Source organism: Ambystoma mexicanum, chromosome 11 (assembly GCF_040938575.1).
Source record: "Ambystoma mexicanum isolate Mex_15411 chromosome 11, UKY_AmexF1_1, whole genome shotgun sequence".
In the NCBI taxonomy this organism is placed as follows: domain Eukaryota; kingdom Metazoa; phylum Chordata; class Amphibia; order Caudata; family Ambystomatidae; genus Ambystoma; species Ambystoma mexicanum.
The window spans coordinates 1,348,258,507-1,348,283,292 of NC_090934.1; the positions used below are offsets into that span (position 1 = coordinate 1,348,258,507).

At 45.8% G+C, this 24,786-nt stretch overlaps 1 protein-coding gene across 6 annotated transcripts in view; it reads right to left on the reverse strand.

The window, feature by feature from the left end:
* NEDD4 (NEDD4 E3 ubiquitin protein ligase) overlaps nucleotides 1-24,786 on the reverse strand; it is a 2,630,465-nt gene that overhangs the window by 2,019,651 nt on the left and 586,028 nt on the right. For 2 of the 6 annotated variants that reach the window (XM_069624884.1, XM_069624882.1), the window contains exon 1: nucleotides 3,610-5,622. The exons of 2 other annotated variants lie outside the window; for them this stretch is intronic. In XM_069624884.1, the coding sequence (XP_069480985.1) occupies nucleotides 3,610-5,181 (1,572 nt within the window). In that variant the 5' untranslated portion in view covers nucleotides 5,182-5,622. Of the gene's footprint in view, nucleotides 1-3,609; nucleotides 5,626-24,786 lie in introns of those variants that run through there. 2 more of the 6 variants (XM_069624885.1, XM_069624883.1) reach the window with 2 other exon arrangements.

The window sequence follows — 24,786 nt, forward strand, 5'->3', positions numbered from 1 at the left end:
TTAATGCTTTACTGCACTACAAAAAGAGCAATCAAACTAAAAAGCAAAAGGTTTGGGGGTCCATAAAAATGAAGGGAAAGGTGCTGTAAAGAGAACTCTTTCCTAACATTCCAGACACAAATCTACGCCATCGCACTCAAACCTTTGAAGAATCGCAACAACAAATATTGACAGCCTGGCTGTAGGTTTAAGAACCCGACTTCAACTAGATCATGTGCATCTGGCTAGCTGAAGTTAACACAAGACTGAATATCAAATGTTGAATTCATGCTGATTGTAAGAGAACTGCCATCAGCAATCCGCTGCAATGTGAATGTCTGAAGAAGGGAGAGTGTGGTTCTGTGTGTTTATATGAAATTAACAAAAACTGCTAACAATATCCCTCAACACAAAATCATCAAAGCAGGGTTTTGTTAAATTAAGCAAAATGGAAAATACCGAAAAAGATAGAAGCACACAAACACAGATGCGTACATGGAAAAAGTGTTTTCATATCCCTCTCACGCACAAAATACAAATCACTCCACACACTTTAGATGAGTCCTGCCTAGAGACCACAAAGACAATTTACACATACCAACAGAAAACAGCAGCAACCTTCCTGCACCAATGTGAGCACACAAAATCACACAGACAGATCAGTGACCTCACACAATAAGAGACATTTCAGACCCTATGCAGGCCCCAATCTGCAGGCAACACTTTACCATGATTGCCAGCTGTATAAACCAACCAAGTGCAAGTGGAAAGCGTTGTTTTTGTCAACATACCACGCATACATTATTTTGCTTGGGAATGAACAGAAATGTTCATTTCTGCAAATAGCATACCAACCAAGAGGAAAGAATGAGTTAAGACGTCTGGCTATCCAATCACAATGGTGCATCTTTTGCAGCAGCATTATGTTTTTTTGAGTGCAGTAAACATACACTTCTACATTTACTTAGATTCTGGAATGGCATCACAAACCCATCTCATTAACAAATTAACAATAAATAAATCAGGCGGCCTATCACACTCCAAGAAACGGTTTATCCCAAGCCAGTGTATAAAAACATACACTACATAAAAGCAGTGTTTAATTCATGCACACACGATTTGGTGTGGTGTGAGGAAAGAGTACCTTGTCAGCACCTGCACAATTATTTGCATATCAACAAGAGTCAAACTAAAAGCAAGGACTGACGGACAACCAACCACTAGGAATGGATATCGTTCTCCCCATTCCGGGTACCTTTTTGTGCATGCAACTGAAAAATACAGATTGTGCCACCTTTGGATACAACCCTCGATTTACATCAAAGAAGGAGTTCACAATATTTAACATATTACGAGATAATGGTTTTTGAAAGCGTGTTTCTGCACTTTCCAGAAGTCTGTAGAATCCCTGAATGCAGTCTCCTAAGACTAAGGAGACACACTTCAGGGTATTCCCATCACTTTCCTAAATCAAAGAGCTAAAAGGAAAAAAAAGCCCCACTACAAACAAGGCCTTTCTCCCGCCAATCAAGGCTCCTACAACCAAGTTCGACTACAGTGCTTGTATTTTACCTTTCAATAAATAAGGACAGCACAATTAAGGGTATTCTGCAAATTTTTAGAATGCAGAGATACTAATTTCACCCGACCTGGAAACGAAAGCACCTGCTAGTGCAACATTTCAAGATTCAGGCGAACAACACTACTATCCTTAGCGTGTTCAGGGCTTATGTTTTTTCTGTTTTGGAAAAACAGAACTCCTTCACTTTCGCCATGTTTTCATTTTCATGTGCCCACATATTCAAGTGCCTTTTAGTAATGCTAAGTACAGGAGAGTAGAATAAAAAACATATTTGGTTATTACGGTACAGCAAAAAGCAAATCAGTTGTGAAAATAAGTCTGGCCTTGAGGTACCAAATAATTCGGCAATGAAGTGCTCATACAAACTAAAACGTCTTTGACAGACGTATTTAAACTAAGAGTCCTATAAATATAGGAATGGACAAAAATATCCAGATTAAGTGCACACTTTAGCTTCTTTAACATAAATAACTTTACATAGTCTCAATTTTCAAAGCACTCAACTTTAACTGATTCATAAAATATACGGTAAGAACAAAGTGTTTATTCGAACCACAAAAACAGATTAACAATGAGTCTATTAAGTATCAAACTGCAAGCATTTCAAACAAGTACAAAAAAAGAAAACAAACAAGAGTTAAATTCGAAACTTTGAGGGGGGAGACAACTACAAAAAACATTTAGAATTGCAAGGGGGTTGTTTGGGGGCGGGGCGAGATTGATAAATTGATATTCACGATGTATAAACAATGTTTCCGTAATGTGTAAGATGTTCTTAAAAATCGTAATAAAACCAAATAAAAATAATAAATGAATAAAACGTATTCAGTTTTCTACAAATAACTGCACGGGCCTTGTATTTAAGTTGCTGTAGGTTTTGGGTGGGGGAGGGGGAACTGACAAACGAACACATGCCTTGAACTGTTTTTGGGAAACACCTGCTAGCACTTACTCAAACTAAGGACACAGTGCTATGGCCACCTTAAAAATAATTACTATTCAGAACAAGGAATATCAGAAAAGTTAATATTTGTGGGATCTCTTATTTAAGTCACATTGCCAGAAGATTAAATTAGCATACATTCTCCCTGTAGCCACAGTCTTGTGACAAATGCACACTGAGGTTTATTTATTTATTTGGACATTTATAATGTGCACTTAACCCAGAGGCATCTAGGCGCTAGAATTTAAGAGATTGGTTACAGAGGTGTACTTCATCAGGTACCATTGCATTACTTTATGTATCCACAACATACAGATATACGAATCAGGCACAACATACATAGTATTACTGGACTTATGAGTAGCTATCATTCATGGCATATGATACTGGAGGTTGGAGGTACTGATACTTTGATAAGTATACCTAGTAGTCTTCTTTATAGGAGTGGGCAGTCAGTTTGGAATGGTCTGTCTGGCCTAGGACTAGTGGCTTATTGTTGGGAATCAGAACTGAAAAGTTAGAGTTTTTAGGCTTTTTCGGAATGACCAGAGGGATGGGTCATTTCTCATTTGTAAAGGCAGTGTTCCACAGTTTGGCTGCTAACACAGGGTTAACACATCATTAACTCAAAGGTAAAGCAAGCATTATTAAAAAGATGTTTCTTTCAACACAAACTACTCATTCTTGAATACATATTATAACATTGGGTGTTAAAATTTGCCATTCTATTGTCCTTTTGAAAAGATGGGCATTGTGGGCTCTGAAAGAATCTGTTCCCCAAAAAAAGCATTCAACAATTTCTGTTTGTACTAATGCTCATTGTCCATACTACAGTTTATTGAGAAAAAAGTGCTCAGGGTAGGTACTTCCGCTCTGGGCTGCTGCTGGTTCCAGGGGAATCGTAGTATAGAACTTTGCTACAGGGGGCAAAATCAGAATTGTGCAATCATTGAAAACTGCAGGCTGCTGAAAACCAATATGGATCCCACTACACCTAGGGGAAGCAAATGGTCAAGCACAACAGGTTCACCATAGTAAACAACCAATCGCAAAACACAGAACACAATAGCCAACAATGTTTCGACAAGTAACAAAATACACAAACCTTTGGTTTTCTTTTCAACCGATAACCCATTTCATACGAGGGGTCACTGCTGGCATCTTTTTCAAAGCAACTTAAATTCGCTTTATTCCCAGGTATGAACTGTATGTGCAAATGTGACGTCACTTCCTTTGGCAAACTGCATTGAAGACTGGATAAACAAACACCTTGTTGATAAGGTCCTTCCGATACACTTCTTTGAAGAATGTGGTGTATTTTATTTTTATAAGTCTGGTTTGACAGGTCTCCACCTATATGAATTTGACACTGAGCATCTTTTTGAGAGGGTAAACAGGCAGATCTGCTACGAGTCAACTTTATATGGCGGCAGTTTACAGCAGAGCCATGTTCAGGCCTCGCTTTTGTCTTTTTAACGATGCTGTGGTCATGGATTTCTTCACTGCCAGGTGTAGTTGGTCTTTCTGGAGTGAAGCACATTGAAACACAAGAAACTCCATCAGACGTTTTTACACTGGAAGGCTGATCCTGACCCGTGCCGGGTGTCTGGACGCTCTCTTGAGTTGGACCATTCAAGTAAAGTGGCCTAATGTCTCTAACCTCGCTGATCAGGCAAGGATTTTTGGAGAGTCGAACTCCATTCATTGCGGATGCAAGAGAGCCGATAGAAGCAGCATGATCAGCAGTTGGTGGAAGTTCGCTGGCACACATCTTTAACCGATGAGAGGTCTGATAGAAGTGTTTGCTTGGTAGAGGGCCCGGTCCTGTTGGAGAAGTTGGTGGCGTGTTATAAGGACTCAGAGGAAAAATCACCAATGATGAACAACGTCTTAACGGAACCTTCGGTTTTCTTCTTTTGGGTAATGGTAAGATCTCCTTGTCCAGTTCCAGGCGACCGTGTTCAAAAGGAATAGTGCTTTTACTTCTGGAAACAATTTCACGTAGGGGACTTTGACTTGAACCAGCTTTCATTCTGGTACTAGAAACGGAGGAACCTCCGTGGATATAGCTGCTACCTACATTAGTATCACCCGTGGAAAGAACACAACTACTACTGTCACTAGTGAAGCTGTTGTTGCATGAACCAGCATCACTCGTGGTACTTGTGTATGACCCGTAGTCACTACTGCTACTGCTGATGGAGCCGTCATCACTGGCAGCAGTACTGCAAGAGCCCTCATTACCCACAGTTATATTACTCAGATTGCTGGCGTCGTTTAAGAACATTTGCGAGTCATAGGTGCCCATAATGGCACTGGCACCCTCATGAGTTATCTTGTTGAAGGAAGCACCCACTTGAGTGGATCGTGCCTTGCCAGATTGAGGACATCTGTGCTTCATGGGCTGCAGAGAAATGTTCAGGGACGTGCTTTTCTTTCTGCTTTTCTGGGGGGACACTGGCCCACTTGGATTGAAATTGAAGGTTTCCGTTAATAGAGGCTGCAAAAATGTCTGCCTTGGAGTCAGCTTAATCTGTATAGTATTTGGAGCAGTGCCGGGTGACAGTCGATTAAAATAAGCAGGCCCGTTACTTTCCAGACCGTCCCCGGAGCTTTCCGGCAGAGGATCTGTGTTGCTCCTTCTAGTTGCAAAGTGCAATCTCAGCCGCCTAGCCATGTCTTCTGCCCCAGCCAGACCATGCTACTTGATGAACTCCGAAACAGGGCTGACACTCTGCGGGCCAGCTGAAGGCAGCTGCACGCGCTGCAGTTCTGCAACGGCTTGTAAACAACTTGAAAAAAAGAGTTCACAAAACCCCGGAATTTCTCTCGGATGCATTGGAGAAAGGTCCTTGGCATTCGGATCAAAAAGTCACATGCAATAAATAAGAGCCGCTTCGGGGATGCAGCTTCAAAACCTTCAACCGCTTGCAGTCAAAACACATCCACTTACTCTGGATTTCAGCGACCTTTAAACCGAACTCAGCAGAAGGGCCAAGGCTGGAAGACCGCCAGCGTTGTTTCAATTATTCCTCGTCCGGTTTGCATCAAAGAATCCCAACCAGGAACAACAGGCTTCTACCGTTTCACTTTTACACTCCTCTTGCTGCAGCTGCACGGATCCGAGTCGGCTACTTGAACGAGCGTGTCTCAGCGCTCTTCAGCCGTGCACGTCCCGTAATATTTTTACCCGGGGGGTAGAATTACAGGAAGTTGCTAGAAGTGAAGTCCCGCATAATTGAGGACCAAAGTCAGCAGCGAGTTTCCAAATACTGGCCATACTAGGAAACTACTGCAGTAAAAGTTATGCAGGAAGCCACCAGTACTTATTAGAATTTCAAATTGTCAAAACTCGCAAAAATCAAAGCGCCGTATGCCTTAATAAAACCTCTTCTGAGACCAAAGGGCTGATTTCAGCAGTCTATTTGCAATTCGAGCCAACTACAGCAACTGGATTTCCAACTCTTACACCAAGAAATATGCATTCAAACCCAATTTTCCAATATGGGATGGGCCCAGGGGGGAAACGTGCACACGAATGCATTCTGTAAACTTCCAGCACTGACAGACTGCCATTTGTATCAGTACTGTGCCCAACTTCGGGCACATTATATTGCGCTCATTAAACGACAGAAGCCTTCCAAGATACAGACCCCCAAGGGTGGGCACTCAAAATATCTCTTAAGGTGCACGTTTGCCTTTCAAGTGCCAACATTAACGATTCAAATGGATCTTTTATAGAAGGAATTCACGATTCAGCATTTCAAAAATAAAATGGTAAAGGGTTGCGCAATAAGTCCACTTTCAGTTTTGGTCAGGGGCTATGTTGAATAATGGTTCCTCAAAAACTGTGTGTTAAACAAAGGGTCGACACTGAGCAAAATTCACGGCGACGAATTTGTATACTTATTCTGGTAATTCAATTCAATTTTTATTAAATATGTATTCTGGTAGTTTAATCCAAGCAATGTAATTTGTGGTGGCATTGGGGGAATAAAGATAACATTTGCTGATAGCAGAAAATGGCAGCACGGCATTGTAAAACCATTACAGTTTACTCTGCCACGTTCGCATTTTAAGACATAGTTAAATGCTCTATTGGCGTATTAATGATGCGTATAGAGTCAAGCAGAAGTAAAGTACAATTCTAAATGTTAAATGCGTTTTTGGGAAAATCAAAATCGAGCACTCCAGTTTGGCCCTATCTGCGAAATGCCAAGTCAGAACTAGCAGCACACTGCACTATTCATCCATTTACGAGCGGCTAATTTTAGTTTTACGTTTATATAACTTTGACAGTATTTTCTGTGAGTGGCTAATAAAAAGAAAAAAAAAAGAAACCAAAAAATCTGGGAACAAGTTTAGTGCTGTGCTCGCTGGTTAATATTTATTTATCTGAAATTACACCCCAGGGTATCTTGATGAACGTGAAGGTATTACATGTAATGCATGCTGCACCAAAGTAAATATTTAATTTTAAAAAAGCAGCTGTTTCACTAAGCTTATTCGCAGCAAGGGACACCATTCAGTGGCGTCATTACAAATCAGTATGGAGGGGGTGGGGGGGGGGGTCAAAAATACAACATGGTGGGGCAGGGTGTGGCCCAACTAGGCCGAAACACGTGCCTGGGGTTGCTGTTGGTACTCTTGTTCAGGGGCGAATTGCCTAGCATGTCAGTTCTGGACTGCCCCTGGGTGGGACAAAGACTAATATGCAGGGATATTCCTCCTCTGTGAAAGGGACAGTGAGCTAAAGACTTGGTTGAGACTCTCCCGGGGGCCATCCACCCAAGAGCAGGTTAATGGGCCGTGTTCGTGCCAGTAGAGGGACTCAAGAATTCAAAACTGGCTGTAAATCTTCTGACTTTTTGCAGTTCCTTTAAAAAAATGAATGAACAAGTGCTATAAAATGTGTTTGGCCAGGGGATGGATTGGGGTGGTATTTTGCTTATATTCGGAGTGAGGGTGGGGGTATATCTGCCCCATAGTGAAAATCAAAAGCTGGCACCCATGAGCCCACAGTTTAATTTCCTAATAACTGCTGTCAGCACAACCGAAGGATGTATTTGTGATTAAGCAGGTTGGCAAGCATATAACCGCTTTAGAAATAGATCATGTGATAAAACACAGAGGAAGGGTCACAAAAATCACAGGGTATTTGTGTGGTAGTCCTACAATAAAATAAACACATTTTAAAGAAAACTGGCGAATGTAGGTTTAAAAGCATGTTTCAGTTTGGAACAGTCTTTTTACTTTATTTTCTGGACAAGTGTTTGATGCACATTTGGAAAGCAGTAGTGTGCCCAGCATGTAGGTACCCTGCTTTCAACAGGATTGCCACCCCTCCCCCCAACCCCACAGTGATGGTCACGTCCCATTGATTCCCGTGGTGTCCCTTTTAGGCCAGAAGAAAAAACTCAGGATAAGCAAACCAAGTGTGCAAACGCAAATGACGGCTGAGCGAAGGAGCACCTTTAAGGCTCCTGGAAAATGTTCTTTGCCAGGGAGTCGGGGGTGGGGGGTGCAGGAGACCAATTACAGGGGTGGAGGGGGCAGGTATTGGGGGAGGGCAATTGCCCCCCTCAAGGGACACCAATGACAACCGTAGCAAGCCCCAAACTGGTACTGAACTGGTACCTCACATGGGGCCCACATTTCTCCCATTCTTCGATCGTTGCACTGGCTCCCGGGCCTCCAGCGGGCACGATTTAAATCACTGGTGATAGTGCATCAGACTTTTTATGGTTCTGGTGCCCAATATCTCCAGGAAAAATTCTGTCCTATGTGCCCTCTTGCGAATTGCGATCGAAGGTCTCCCGTCTTCTTGTGATTCCCCGCTACCAGTTTGAGCAGGTAGGTGGCCGCTCTTTCTCTGTGGAGGCTGCAAAATTGTGGAACTCCCTGCCCGGCTGCTAAAAACGTATCTGTTCTAAATATTCTTTTTTCTCTCAGCTAAATTCTCTAAACTTTCAGCTACTTTTTTAGCGCCAAGATGCTGCGGCGTGCGTGCGCTTTATAAAATCAATTAACATAACAAACAAACCTATGCCTGTTGGCCGATAGATGAATTTCGCCTGGTTGGCGTCTACATAGTTCTTTCAGAAATAGGGAAGCAGTGCAGCAAGATGTGCCTTGGTTCTGGCGGATTGGGCAGAGTTTGTGATGGCTCCGTACCCACAGACAGTGGCGATGCAGGAGCAGTTCATCAGGGTATGGCATCATAAAACGCCTTTCTAATCTACCTTACCGAGCTGGGGTCCATTTCAACCAAGGAAAAGGTCGGGGCAAGTCAAGGAAAAAAAATTGATCCGTTTTTGAAATGGCTATTCCTGTGTGGGTAAAAAAGTAAGCTGTTGACACATGGACGTTATGCAAAATATCAGCGGTAGAATGTATGTGTTAAGATTTAGTTGGACAACTCGAAGTTACTTTTATTCTGTTTACGGTCAATTTCTAAAGGCATAAATTAAGGCACTGTGAAGAGCACAAGCTTAAATCGGAGATATAAAAGTACTCTGCTCACAGGCAGAAAGCCCCCAAATGTACAGGATCTCCTGGTGCAGCATCTAGATTACGGCGTCTGCAAAATGGATCCTGAGTTCCGACATTGTGGAACATATATCTCAGAGGATTGAGAGGACAACATGACTACAGGAATGAGTAGAGGCTAGACCGCCTACTCAATCCCACACGACATCTAAATCAGCAGCAATCCCAATCAAAGCTAAAACCAACCAAGCCCAATGGGTCTACATCCTCTGCCGTTTGGAGCAACGTGTGCCAAGGGCAGGCGTACTCTTTTTTTTTGGTTTTTTTTTTGTTTATTAACCTGTTAGGGTTTTTTACAAAACTGTGTTGTGGCGAACTGTGTTTGTGCTACTTTTGGAAGTTGGAAGTTGACCCAGAACTCACAACACCACTCTCGAATTTCCTTGGAGGTCACTTATTGAGGTTACAGGCGATGAGCCAATGTCGCTAGCTTTTACCAGAGCTACTTCGAGGAATTTAGCTGCCGCTCTGGACCATCTAGTAGAGTCGCCTGCAATTAGACGGAACCATATTGTCTCTTCGTCGAGTGTCAAAGGGCACGTGATGAGTGGTGTCAAATAAGCCCTTCTTTCCTGCGCCAGTCCAACACATGAAGTGAGTAGATGACGAACAGATTCTATTTGATCAACTAGGCCGCAGACCCGGCAATAAGAAGAATTAGCCAGCGCTCTTTTGGCCAAAATTTCTCTCGTGTGCAGAAGATTCAGGCGGGCCCGCAGGAGAATTTTCCTCAAGTTTTTTTCGGGAAATTTTTCACAATATTTCAACGGAACCTTTCGGCGATTGTAAGTGGGTGGCAAGTCTTTTAGGGATTTGTACGTTAGGATTTTTTCATTAGTACGTATCCAATCTTGTTCTAGAAGTTTTTGCTTTACTCGCCCAGGATTTGAGATGAGGAGGTCGTCCGTACAGTGGACTTCTTCTAGTTTTTTTTCAATTTTCTTCGCCCAGTTAGTGAATGGTATGCACTTCCCATTTTTCAGTTCATTTTCTAATATCCAAAAAATCGGCAAAGAGTCAGAGGTCCGTATTTTTCTATAAAGTAGAATCGCACTTTGCATAACAACTGAGGCTAGTGAGGGAAGGCCAAGGTCGCGCCGAATGGCTGGCATGGGGGCTGAGGTAGGAAGCCCCAAGACCGATTTCCATAGAAAACCTTCCAATCTCAGCCAGAATTCAACAGGTAAAGTTAAGTTGGCTGCCATGCCCTATGTTATGGCCGGTACTACCTTTGTTTTATAGAATAGTAGTACCGGGGTCCAGGAAAACTTGCCGAATTTTCTGTCAACAGCTCGGGATTGGGCTGTCAAGTTCTTGATTTTTGACCATAATGAGGCTTGTAGTGAAATGTCATTCAGAGTGTTGTCTAGTTGGATGCCCAGATACTTAAATTCGTCTACTACTTCGATTTTTTCTTCATCGAGAAACCATGCCGGACATTTCTTTGTCTTTTTTGTACCTTTTGAGAAAGACAGGATTTTGGTTTTGTTTTTATTTATTCGCAGATTATTTTCTTCCATGTATTTGTCCAAGTTTGTTAGCTGTCTCTGAAGGCCCACTGCCGTCTGATCAATCAGAATTAAGTCGTCAGCATACCACAGTCTTGAGACTTTAGAGACGCCCACTCGCGGTGTGTAGGATCTTACTAATTTCTCTGAGTCTTGGAAGTCTCCAATGAACGAAATAAACAGAGCTGGGGCCAGAAGGAAGCCCCGTTTTACTCCGCGTTTTGTAAAGATTTGCTCTGAGAGTGTGCCTTGTTGGTTTAGGCGAACTCTGAGCGAAGTGGTTGCATGGAGTGCCATTATTGGTGCAAGAATCGGGTCAGGACATTTCCAGGTGGCTAACTTACTCCACAGTCTTTCTCGGTCTACCAGGTCAAAGGCCTGGGATAGGTCCACCATTGCCATGTGGACCTTTCCAGTGCCCCTCTTTGTGTTTGCTTTGAGTATGTTCAAAATCAGAAGGTTGATTGACGTTCCTGCTCCCTTCTGGAATCCTGTTTGAAACATGTCGGCTGCCGGGGAGGCACTGGCCCAGACTTTGAAGTGGCGTAGGAGTAGTGCTGCAAAAATCTTCCCTATGACGTCCAATAAGACTATAGGTCTGTAATTGGCGGGGATGTCTCTGTCTCCTTTTTTGTAGATGGGCACCAGTACAGCCTCTGTCCAGGTTTTAGGAATTTCTTTGGTTTTCTGAGTTTGGGTGAATATTTCGCCAATTGCTTGCGCCCATAATAGTGGATGTTCCTTGAGGTCAGTGTTAGTCAAGCCGTCTGGCCCTGGGGCCCTTGAGGATTTAAGTTTGTTGATCACTTCTCTGATGTCCTCAACCGATGAGAGAGTGATCCATGGGGAATCTGAGGGGACAGGAGGATGCAATGACGAGGTGGTGGGGCAGCGGTACAGCTCCGTAAAATGCTGAATCCACTTTGACTCTAGGACACAGTTAGCCAGCACATTTGCCCTCTGCCCGTTAATTGATTTCAATAGCGACCAAAAGTCACGAGTGTTCCTTGTGGCACAAGTATGGAGCATTGCTTCGGCGTCCTTTTGGTACATGAGCAACCGGTGCTGTTTTAGCCATAATTTGTAGGACTTTTGTTCCGCTCGATAATTAGACCATGTTTCCGGCGAGTCAGCTCTTACGGCCGTTGTTTTCAATTTGTTAAGACTCAGCCTTTTTGTCGCCACTTCTATGTCAAAAGAGTGCATGTGCGTAGGTTTCCCTGTTTTTGTTCCCGCAAAGTTCGTTTTGTGTAGGGCCAGAAGCGAGACGTATTCTGGTCGTCTGTCGCTTTTACTCTTCATTATTTGGACAGTTTTCCTCGCAATGTTGGACGTGAAATTTTTTACATTGTCGAGAGTTAAACGGAGCCTGTTTTGTTGTAAGTTAGATTCCACCACTGCTGGGTAGAAGGACCTTGATGGAACTGTTCCGTTCCATGACATTTTTAGGAGGTTATGATCACTTTCCTGCGTTTTCACCACCGTGAAGTCGGTAAAGTAGGCTATCAGCCCTTCAGTGACGAATATATAGTCCAGCGTGGCAGTCGAGCTCAGTCTTTCCCACGTAGGAATTTGTGTTTTTCGATCTTGGAGTAATGATGCATTGTGGAAATTCCTTGATTTCATTAGGAGGGACCAGGCTCGACCTCTTTCATCCATCGTTGAATTAGGGCTTTGTTTGTTTTTCACTCTCCCCTCACATTTAGAGTTCAAGTCACCGCAGATGATGATATTAGGTACTTTCCGCTCCACCGTTAGGTCGTCAATTTGATTGGCGACCATGGTGCAGAACTCTGTAGTGCTGGTTTTCGCCGGGTTCCAGTAGAGGTTTATTATGCCTAACTCCGAATTTATCCAAGCGTCTCTGGTTAAATCTTGGTGGAACCATGTGGTCAGCGTCGTTAGCATTCCATAACCCTCTGCTATTTTCCCTTTTGGAGTGATCCCTGAACCAATCCGGATAGCTGTTAGTACGCCTCCGGAGGGGCGTCCTAGAATGGACTTGCAGGCGGGCGAGACCTCTGTTGCGTATCCGTCCATGGCTGGTTTATGAACCAACCACGTTTCTTGAAGGCAGATCAGTTCGAACATACCTACATTTATGTCACTAGGCGTTGTAAGATGTCGGTGTCCTCTCGTATTCCACGAAGCCATTTTTAGGGTGCATTTTATTGGAGGGTTTGAGGGACCGGTGCGTTGCTTCTCCATCGGATTTGGTCCTTGGTTTTGTTGCTATTTCTTGTGATTTTGCGCAAAGGTTTCCGAAATCCATTTCCATGGATTTCGTGTCGGTGGTACAATCGCTTCTCTTAATGGTCTGCTCTCTTTTGTGCTTTCAGTTCTAGATTGTCTTTTTTCTCTTTTCTCATGATAGCCTTGTGTTTTTGGTGCATCGTAGTTTTTGGTTCGGGTCGTAGTTGGTGGGGTAGTTTGGTTGCTCCACCACCACCTTTCGTTGCCATGTGCCGCGTTTTGTTTTCTCAGGGGCCTCTGTACGTTACTTTCTCTGTGTCGCTCCCTGTCTTGATTTGGACCTTCACTTTTTTCTTTCGTCGCCTTAGCGATGTCCTTCGATTGTTTCTGAAGGCAATAGATTTTTAGGCCCATTTTTTGGAGATCCTTGTGCACGTCGGGGGTTAACTCCATTGATGCTTTTCTTCTTAAATGGAGGTAGGATTTTGCTTTATGTTCCCGATGGTAGGGTTCGACCAGTATGAAGTCTTCCGATCTTAGGTGGCAGAGTTTTCCTATTTTCCCCAGTCTTTTTAAGACTGTTCTGCGATTTAGGACCAGATAAGAGTCTTTAGATGATATTTGTTCTAGCTTGAAGAGTTTACCCCCTTCAAAGATTTTATCTTTGTTTGAGGCAGCGTCCTTATTTCGTCTTGGTTCCTTCAGTGACCGAGCTCTGGCGGAATAGTGAGATTTGTAGTGTTTCTGGTCTTGATCTCTATGTGGCTCGTGTCCGGCATTTTCATGCGTCTCCTTTAAGTTTCTCAGAGCTTCTAGGGCAGTAGATGGAGAGTTTGAGCGAGATCGTTGTCTGATCAGCTCCCTAGATGCCTCGGGCTGACTTTTTTCCTCAAGTTCTCGAGTAGGTTCATCTTTTTTTGTGGGAATTGTTTGCATTTGTTTTGGAGCGTCGTCACAATTCAACGGCAGTGGGGAGTCTGGTTCCCTTTCGTCAGAGTACAGCGATATGTTCGACAGATCTGAAGGTGAGTTTGAGTCTACACTTATTCTAGATGTGTCTGTTACATTTGTCTGCTTCAAGTTTGAGGGTAAGGGGTTCATATTCGCTTCCCCTTGGTTAACTCCCGTCTCCGTCTCCCCAGTACAGTTACGATTTGGAAGAGTTTTTTGAGGGGATTCCTTTGGGCACAACAGCACAGAGGTTTTGATGCCGTTTTTGATCTTTTCTTTGACTTTCCCCCTGGGTATGGGTTTTAGTGGGGACGGCAGTACTGGTGTAATCACATCGGCTTTGTGTTTTGCAGGGATTTTTGCAAAGGTAGGGGCGACTTCTTTGTTCTTCTCGGTCTGTGTGGACTGTGTGGTTTTGGTTGATAATTCCACATTTGTATGGGTACTGCCATCTTTCTTTAGCAATTCTGTCATCATAATGTCTATCATAATGTCTATTTTTGCCTCCAACTTTGAATGGAAGGAGTTCGAAGTTCTTTCAGTTGCTGTTAGGTAGCCTTCCACGAAAATTAGCTTGTCCTTTAATTCACTGATCATTGCTGTATTGTCTTTCATGGCCTTGTGTAATGATTCGTACAGCTTTGTGAAAGGGTTTAACACTATTGAAAATGCAGACATCACTGACAAAAGATCTTTTTTCTTTGTCGAGGGAGAGTCGTTTTCTGACATGTTTGATGTGTTCCCAGGGCGTCTACTTTTCTGCGGGGTATTAAAATCTTTAGTGGCGTGGAGTGTCGAGAATCTTTCTGAGAGTCTTCTTTCTGCGGTTGATGTGTTAGCTTGGGGAGGCTGAGATCGGTTTTCCAACATTTGGCTCGAGTTCCCCAGAATGAGCGGCCGGGTCCACGCATGATTTTCTGGTTGTTGACTAGGGCAGAAATTTTGGGTCTGCTTTGGTCCATCTAGGGTGGACACAGAGATTGGCAGGCTCACGTGTGGCAGCTTTGGGAGACTTAGAGAGACTTCCGGAAGCTTATTTGTTACATCTGATTTCTTTTTGTTCGCGTCTTCTTCTCTTTCTTCTTGTTGAGACAGTTTGGGCAGCACTGGTCTCATTTGATTCAGGTCCCCCGATTGCGTGGTCTCGTGGTCGCTGAGTGCATGTGCCGTCTGAATCCGTCCTTGGAGGTTTGTGTCGGTTTTCCTGGCTTTACTCAGTGGAGAGTTGTCTTGGATGGCCTCTAGGATTTCGGCGTCTGATAGCTCAGACTCTTGACTTATCTTTCTTTTGTGTTGTGCAGGCATACTCTTTAGGAGGGGTGTGAGAAGATAGCAGTAGCAACCCAAACAACGCAAGGACTATAGTCCAACAATAAAAATGCAATCAAGACATTAGCAAAAACACACCTCGGTAAGGAGAAGACAGAAAACGCAGGCTGGGTGTACTATGGCACTCTGAGAAATTGAGCTGGGGTGTTGCAGAGAGGTTCTTGCAAAGGCCAGGGCGTCCTCGACTCTTAAATGCTACGGACACAAATGGAAGAGGTTCTCTGTCTGGTGCCACGCACAGAAGATTAACCCTCTACGGATTACGGCTCCCCAGGTACTGCCGTACCTGCTGACGCTGGCCAAAGCTGGACTGGCACACGCGTCCATCAAGATTCATCTTGCTGCGATCTCCCGATACACCAGAACCACGGGGCGGACGTCCTTGTGGTCTCATCGTCTGGTGAAAGAGTTCATGAAGGGACTGTTCAGATCGTTCCCGCCGGTGAAGGCTCCGGCCCCGGCGTGGGAGCTCAATGTGGTGCTGACCAAGCTCATGGGACCTCCGTTCGAGCCTCTGCACTCGGCCCCATTGAAGTTTCTGTCGTGGAAAACGGCGTTTCTTGTGGCCATCACCTCCGCACGACGGGTGGGAGAGATCCAGGCCCTTTCCTGCAAGGCCCCGTACTTGACTTTTCACGACACGAGGGTAGTGCTCAGGACGCACCCCTCCTTCATGCCCAAGGTACCGTCGGACTTCCATCTCAACGAACCCTTGGTGTTGCCTGTGTTCTTCCCGTCGCCTTCGTCGCCGGCTGAGAGGACTTTGCACTCGCTGGATGTGGCTAGAGCGCTGAAGTTCTACGTGGACCGCACGAAGTGTTTTCGGAAGACGTCACAACTCTTTGTGAACTTTGGACCTGTCAATCAGGGGAAGGCTCTCTCGAAGGCTTCCATTTCCAGATGGCTCTCCGGCTGTATCATGTACTGTCATCGGTTGGCAAACCGACCGCTGCCTGGCCGTCCGAGAGCCCATTCCACCAGAGCGATCGCAGCTACCACGGCGTTCCTTTCTGGTGTGCCCCTGCTGGACATATGCAGGGCTGCTACGTGGAGGTCGACGCACACCTTCACGAAATTCTACTGCGTCGACCGGGATTCCAGGGAGGAGTCCAGGGTCGGCCAAGCAGTGCTGCGCAACCTGTTCGCCTGAGGTGAGCCTGGTGAGGAGGTAAGATGCTTAATGTTGAGTTTGATGTAATGCTTAATGTTGAGCCTTTGCCACCTCCCGTGGTTGTGCATGTGTGTACTGCTATGTATTCTTTATTCATGAGCATGTGAATCCATGCCAGACCCCATGCTGGAGAAGGAACAAGTTACTTACCTGTAACTGTTGTTCTCCAGCATGGGTCTGGCATGGATTCACATGCGAACCCTCCCGCCTACCCCTCTGCGGCTCTTCACTTGGTCATACTGCCACTTCACGTGCTTCCAAATCTGAAGATGGCTGCCAGAGGCGGTGCTTAGGTAGAGGACAGTCATTGGCTGTGGTCAGTATGACGCAGAGACCAGTGATTGGTTATTACTACGAAAGACAGATCAGAAACGAAACTGATACTGTTTTTTTCTTTACCGAGGATTCCCAGCCTGACGACGGGGAATATTCATGAGCATGTGAATCCATGCCAGACCCCATGCTGGAGAACTGTCTGCTGTGATAATACCATAGTAGATATTTTTATACAACCTTGACTGGACAGTCCTTTTTATCATCGGGTAATAATTGTATTTTGCCGGTGTTGCAACTAACGAATGATCCACGACCTTGCATAGATAAGCCTACCGTTGCATCCAAGTTACCAAAATTGGACAAGGAGGTCCACAATTTCCTTGCATTTCCAATCGGTTTGGATCCCTTCTGGTGTACTAGAGGTGTGGCACTGATTGAAGGTTTAGAAAGCGATATTCATCCCCGGACGTTGATTTATCACATTGGTGGCAGGTGGTCAGATCTAGTTGGAGCCTTGCACGCAGCTTAGTCACCCAACGATAAAAGTACTGTTTCAGGCAACATATATAACACTGCTAGGTATTTGTAATAAAGAATCTTGACAGAGACTGTAACCGGCATGACCGAGGATGTCCTGCACGTCATGTCAAGCGAGGGGACTTCCCCACAGCACTAAGGTTAATAAACCTGAGTTGCTGGCCAGCCTCCAAGCTTGGGTAGAAGCGAGGGCGGTTGAGGAGAAGACCCCAGGGGACAGGTTCGACCCTGTATACCAAATGAAGAAGAACTTCCGGAAGGGGCAGTGGAAAATGACGAGGAAGACAGCATGATCAGTGTTTCTCACCAACCATCCCGCTTGGGAGGGCAGGGGCAAGTGTAGTTTCTCAACACGCTAGAGAGTCAGTGAGGCCAGGGGCTAGTCGGGCATCCTGCGGTTCCCAGGCTTCGGCAAGGTCTCCAAGTGGCCCTGTAATTGTTCCAGGTGTTAACGGGGCAGCAGCTAGAAAGCTCCTGCTAGAGGAGACTAGCGCTAGAGGAACAGAAACTACGGGACAAGGTCACCGAAGAGATGCGCAAGCTGGCGCTCAAAGAGAAGGAGGCAAATAGATCCACCTCTAGCGAAAGCAGCGCTAGTGGCTCAAACCATGGTGCCCGGGATAAGCCCCGGTGGCACATCCCCAAAGACAAAGAGAAGCCTTACAAAGTGGGGAAGGATATGTTTGACTGGTTTGAAGTGCTCAAGCTTGCTTTTCAGCAACAGGAGGTGGCTGAGGTACTGGCGGTGTGTAGCCCTGATGAGTCGCTTAGCAGAAGCAGGGGCTGATGCAATTCTTCAGTTAACTTTTGAAGAAAGGCCTGTTTATGAGAGTATGAAGGCAGCGCTCCTCAGGAAGTTCTGTAAAACCCCAGAACAGTATCCCAAGAGCTTCAGAGAGCTCGGAAAGAAAAGTGGGCAGACATTTGAAGCATACACACCCTTGTTGAAATATCTGAGCTGGTGGGTATCTGGAAACAAAGTTGACACATTTAAAAGGGATGTACAATTTGATTGTGTGTAGCCATGTATTGAAGAATTGTGAGGTGGACTTACACCAGCATCTTGTGAACCTACACCAGCATCTTGTGGACAAGACTATTACAGACCCTGGGGAGCTTGCAAAGGCGAGCATATCTAAACTGGAAGAGAAATCGTCAGACAAAGTTAACAAGGATGGGAAGTAAAAAGGTCCAACTCATTCCTCTTCAAAGTCAGGTCCCCAAAAGACTAAAGGAAAATTCCAAAACCTAGTTCAGTGGTACACACTGAAAAGAAGAGCGCAGGCACCCGCAATACTGGGACACCTATTTTCTCACCACCCAAAGGTTGTTTTGTGTGTGAGGAGCTGGGCCATAGGAAAGGGGATCCTGCTTGCAAGCCAAAGTGAATGTTGGACTCGTTGGACTCCCACTAGGCCAAGCAGAGGCCAAATGTGGATTGGTTATACTGAGTGGCAACAGTACCGGGTATCCAGCAGAGATCCCAGTTCCCAATTATACTCAACTCTACCTAGAACATGTGCATATCAATTGACACAAAACTGCGGTCCAGGAAACAGCAGCTAGCCTCACTGCTGTCACCCGGCAGTGGGTACAGCCAGGCCAGTGTATTGATGGGCCGATTGTAGCGTCAGTGGGTTTGACGAAAAGAGTAAGTGCCCCTTGGCGATAATAAAGTTCAGCCGGCGAGGTGAAACGACCCAGCGCCGTGTAGCAGTGAAAGACTATCCCTGTCCCTTGTCTGTTGGATAATGATCGTCCTGATCCTGAAATAGTCACACCGGCTACCCTATCGCGACTTAAGAGGTTGCCAGATTGAAAACTCTCAGGGCCTTAGGGCCTGGAGTGCTTCCGGAGCGCTTGCTGGAGGGACCGACCTGGCCGGTAGCCCATGGTCAGTTCTGCAGGCTACTGAGTCGCCTACTCCTGAGGGAGAGTGGCCAGCAGCCACTAAGGATCCAACTTTGATAGCAGGGGACTCCAGGACTTCAGAGTTGCCTGGCGCAGTGCAGGAACCTGAGGTGGAGGATCTGGCGAGCGCAGATCTGAAGGGCCTGCCCAAGCTTGATGAGTTTGCATCCACTGGGGGCCCAGACCAGACTGACATATTTAAAGCCCAGTAAGAGTGTCCAACTTTGGTGGGTCTGCGGAAGCAGGCTGAGGAGCAGGCTAAGGGCGAGGCCGCTGGACTGTTCAAAGTGTACTGGGAGGGCGGGCTCCTGTATAATGAGCCAAAAGACTCAGAGGGTGAGGGCATCAGAAGGTTGTTGATTCCCCAATGCCACAGAAGAACAAGTTACTTACCCTTGGTAATGTTCTTTCGTCTGGATGTTCCTCCCATATATTCCTCATCTTTTGATATTATCTTCCGGCAGAGGGCACTGTGTGTCGATGCGGTCGACTCGATGTCCCTCGAGGGCTTACATCCCACAGTCGACGTCATCATCGGTATAAATAGCACTTGCAGCGCCCGTTGGTTTCAGTTATGTTTTTACACCTTCCTCTAGCAGAAATACCTGCGTCAATGAGTCCCAGACAGTACCAGACTTTGAAAGAGCATAAAGTCTAATGCCTGGAAATTCTACAGCGGGGAAGGTTGGGAGGGGCGATGAGGAATACTGGCAAGACCATCCAGTTGAAAGAATGTTACCAGGGGTAAGTAACTTGTTCTTCGAATGGATTGTGACCTCTCAAGTATTCCTCATCTTTTGTAGGAGGGAGTAAGAAATTTGAGATTTAGGATTTGTCATGGACTGAATAAAGGACAGCTTTCCCAAATCCTCCTTCTTGGCTAGAGGATGAATCCAGATTGCAATGCCTTGTAAACGTGTGAATGGTAGACCAAATGGCTGCTGCACATATGTCTTTTATTGACACCCCCCTTTGCCGAGCAGAATCTTTTCCAGCCACTCTGTAGCATTCTGCAATAGCCAGAATGATCCATCTGGACAATGTTTGCTTTGCAACTGGAAGCCCCAGGTGATGTCCAGTGTACCCAATGAAAGGCTGGTCATGGTGTCGTGTTTTCACCATCCGTAAGAGATAAAAGCTCAAAGCCTTTCTGGGATCAAACCTATGTAGTTTGTCCTCTTCCTTGCTAGGATGAGGAGGCGGATAAAATGTTGGTAGTACAATTTTATGGTATAAATGAAAATCTGATAGACTTTTGGGCAAAAAATAAGGTTTAACCCCAGGAACAACCTTGTCTTGATGAAAAATAGTAAATGGAGGCTTACTAGATAAGGCCTGCAACTCACTCACCCTGTGGGCTGATGTCAATGGAGTGGCTCAGACGGAGCACACATTAGAAATTTCAAAACAAGATTGAGATCCCGAACAGGCGCTTGAAAAGGTGTACGAGGGAACACGTCAGTGAGCCCTTCAAGGAATTGAATGATTAATGGCATCTTGAAATAAGATGCCTCTTCAGATGTGCGCTTGAAGATTGAACGTGCTGCCAAACAACCTTCTATTGTCCTAATCTGAAGCCCCAGATTTGTCAACTGTAACAATGACAACACCACAGGTGTATTACACTGAAAAGGATCCACATTCCTTTCCCTGCACCAGCTGCAGAATTTGTTCCAACAGCACTGGTACAAGGATTTCAATGCTGGGCTTCTGGCCGAAAGCAACATTTCCATTAATTCATCCGGGAGGTCCCAATCCTTATAGCTCAACCTCTCAGAAACCATGCATGAAGGTTGAGTCTCTTGACCTCTGGATGGAGAACATGACCCTCCTCTCGCGAGATAAGGTCCTTTCTTTGTGGAAGACGAATTGGAGGGCAGATTGACATGTCCAGAAGGTCCAGGTACTACGTCCTCCTGGCCCAATCTGGAGCAATTAGGATAATGGTTTTCCTGAACTTTCTCAACCTCCTGATCACGTGAGGAATAACGGGGACTGGAGGAGACGCGTACAGGAGTGGAAACTCCCAGTCTACTACGTACACGTCTCCTAGAGTTCCTCTTGGGGCAAATTGGTTGACAATAGTCGCGAACCAATTCACTTGAGGGGTTCCCAATGCGTGAAAATCTCTTGAAGGTCTTCCTGAGCTAGTTCGCACTCAGAGACTCTGCTCTGCCTGCTCCGAGCGTCCGCCACCGTATTATCCTCTCCGGCTAGATAAACTGCCGACAGGGAGACTCCTTCTTGAATTGACCAAACCAGAGCTGCATTGGCGCTCTGCACTGTGGTAGTGACCCTACACCTCCTTTCTTGTTGAGGTAGTACATGGCCACTGTGTTGTCCGTCATTATCAGGATATTCTTTCCTCATACAGAGGGCAGAAAGGTCTTCAGCGCTAGTCTGATTGCACTCAGCTCCAAAAGGTTGATGTGTAGTTTGGACTCTGATGGAGACCAACGACAGCTGACTGACAGATTGTTGGCCCTCCACCTCATGAGTGAGGCATCCGTAACTATTATCTCAAGCCATAGTTGCCAAAAAGGTTCTCCCTTCAGAATGCTGTCCTTGCAGGCCTACCACAGGAGATCCTGTGCGACACTGCTCAGAACCTGAAGTAGGTCCGACATCATGCCCGAGAATTGAGACCACTGTGTCCTGAGAGCCCTTTGGAGGGATCTAATTTTCAGGCGAGCCTCTGGCACCAGGAAAATGCAGGATGCCATGAGGCCGAGCAACCTCAAAAAGTCAAAGGCCGGAAGACGCTGGGAACTCTGGAATTTGGTGACCATCTGCAGAATGTGTTGAGCCCTCGCCTTGGGTGGCAAGGCTTTTCCCAAGGATGCATCCAGGACTGCTCCGATAAATTGGAGTCTTTGAGATGGTACCATGCAAGACTTTTTGTAATTGAGGGAGAAGCCCAGCCTGTAGAGAGAGGGGCAGGTAACGCTGAGATGTTCCAGGGTCTGTTTGGGAGAACAAGCCCTGATCAGCTAATCATCTAGATAGGGGCACACGTGTATCCCCTCCATCCCCTGAGAATCGCTGCCACCACTGCCATCAGCTTGGTGAAAAACCTTGGGCGGAGGTCAGCCCAAATGTCAGAACTCGAAACTGATAAAGTTACTCACCGTAGTGACTAGAGTACTCATAGTCCTATGTCCCCTTTCCTCCATCCTTGTGGGCATCCCCAAACATGGTAACAGTACCGTAACAAATGGCAGCAAAAAATGTACTTTCCCATTAAAATAGTATAGCATGCAGTGCGTGGCCTGAGGGGTGGGAACGCCCTGGCCAAGGCCCGCCATATGGTGCCTCACCTCAGTCCCCTTTTAACACATCAGACGCTTATATAACTGGCTACTTGTATTTTAACCCTTGGCATACTAACGGGGGAAGGGGAGTGGGACATATGGAGGAAAGGGGACTAAGGACTAGGAGTACTCTAGTCACTACGGTGAGTAACTTTAATAACTCATATGTCCCCTGTCCCATTTTCTCCATCCTTGTGGGTGATTGCACCGAACAAGAACATAGGGTGGAGCTGTGACAACCTGCCTCATATCTAGGATGCAGCGAAAAGGTTTTTCACAATCACCTGCCCAAACTCTGCATCGCGCCTGGAGCTGGTGTTCAGGGAATAGTGCCTACAGAAAGCTGACGGGTGGCCCAAGTAGCCGCCTTGCTGATGACATCCCAAAAAGCATATCTCTGAAATTCGACTGGTGTGGCCTTCGTTCCGACTGCTCGGGCATGAATCCCCTCAGGAATAGGTTTGCCCATGACCGTGTACGGCTCCAAAATGGCTTGTACCATCCAACGGGTGATGGAATCCTTGGGAAGCCTGAGAGCTGGGGGAGGAGCCCCAAAACAAAAAACACAAACAATGCCTCAGACTTCCTGAAGGAATTAGTTGGAGATAGATAAAACGTAAGGACCCTCCTGAGGTCCAAGGAATGCAGGGCCCTCTCCGCTTCATACTGTGGGTTCGGGAAGGACAATGGCAGGCAGCACTCTTGATTCAAATGAAATGGGAAAACCTGCTTGGGCAAGACATTTGGGTGAGTATGCAAGATGACCTTGTCATTGTGAAACGTGGTGAATGGCTCACACAAGGACAACATTTGCAGCTCACTAACCCTGCGCGCAGAGGTGAGAGCCACCAATAAAACCGTCTTTTATGGACAGACGCCATCGCCGCAAAAGATTTGCGCTGCAAAGCCACCAGACCCACAATGATGCCTGCCCACTGGAGGAAACCTACTTGACAACCCCTTAAGGTGAGCCTTAATCACCGGGTTGGCCACCAAAAACGCAAGCCCAGGGGAATTCTTGTAAGCCCTGATGGCCACCAAATGCGTGTAGCAAGTATCCACCTGTACTCCAGAACAAGCCAGGTGCGACAAAAAAGTCAATAAGTCATCCAATGGACAGGAGACATGGTCCAGCCCCTTGTCACATGCCCAATGACAGAACCTAGTCCATTTGGTCTTATAATGGGACCAAGTAGAGGGCCTCCCAGCTGAATGATGTCCCAGTTGTCATCTGAAAATTGAGCATGCTGAAGCCTCCGCTCAGGAACCAGTGCTCCAGGGCCAGTTTGGCTTTGTCCCAATGCTCCACTTCCCCTCCCTGCTGCTTCAGGAAGCCCCTGCTGGGGATCAGAAGATGGAACAGGACCCTGGGAGCACAAGTGCAGCAGCTCCAAAAACCAAAGCCTAAAGGCCAGTCAGGGGCAACCAGGATGAGGCTGCAACCCACTGAGGCCAGGAACTTGCGTAGAGTGAGTTGGAGCAGAGGTGTGGGTGGGAAGGCATAACACCTGCAGCCGTGCCAACAGATCTGGAAGGCGTCTCCCAGAGTCCTGCGACCCGACCTGCCCATGATGCAAACTGGGGCACTTGGCCTTCCGAGGGGATGTGAACAAATCCAGATCTGCGAACCCCCAACCCTGGAACAGGGGCAACAAGGAGCCGTTGTGCAACTTCCACTCGTAGGTGTTGAACTCCAAGCGCAGGGACCAAATTTCAGGGGCGCTGGCCAATAATTAGCTTCTGCTTTCCACTACTGTGCGCCTGGTAATGTGTTTTACACTGGTTTGGAGGCACTGCTTTGAGCACCTAGTATTTCTTCCCATGTAATTGTCTGCCATGTCCACTAGATGGCAGAGGAACAACAGGTAAAGGAAACCAGCATATTGAAGACCAAGGGCCTGGTGAGAGTCGCAGATTCACTTGCGAAAAAAACACCACACAACATGTCTTCATGAGACCTAGCCTTGCAGGTGAGCACCAGGTATTGCACCAGAGAAATCCTTGGCCCATTCAAATGCTACAACAATAAAGTATGATCATTTCCCTATGAAAAATCGGAAGTGTGTTCCGCTCGATTTCAAATTGTGCTATATTTTATGAATGGCAGAATTTGAAGACTCTTAAGTATGGATACATGACCAATTCATTTTTTTTATTTTTGCTATATATTTTGTAAGATCTCAAACCAAACAACTATACTTTTGGGCATGAAACAACTGTTTGGTTCTTGGCAGCAGGAATTAAAGAGCAGGTGGCACAAAGCATTCCTGATACCATTTATTTATTTGATCTAGCACATAACACAGACTGATTACGTCCAAACTACTAACTACCACAACTTAACAATTAAAGTCTGCTTCCTCATTTCGTGGGAACTTGCTTTCCCATACTGGCAACTTCCAACTTTATGAAGAATATGCTGTTGCTGCTTCGAAATAGATGACACTGTTGATAAAAATCTTTGAATTTAAGACCATATTTCTCCTTGAGTTTACTTGATAATGTGTGCATTTTATCTTGAATTGTGCATTTCTGCGTGCTTGCTG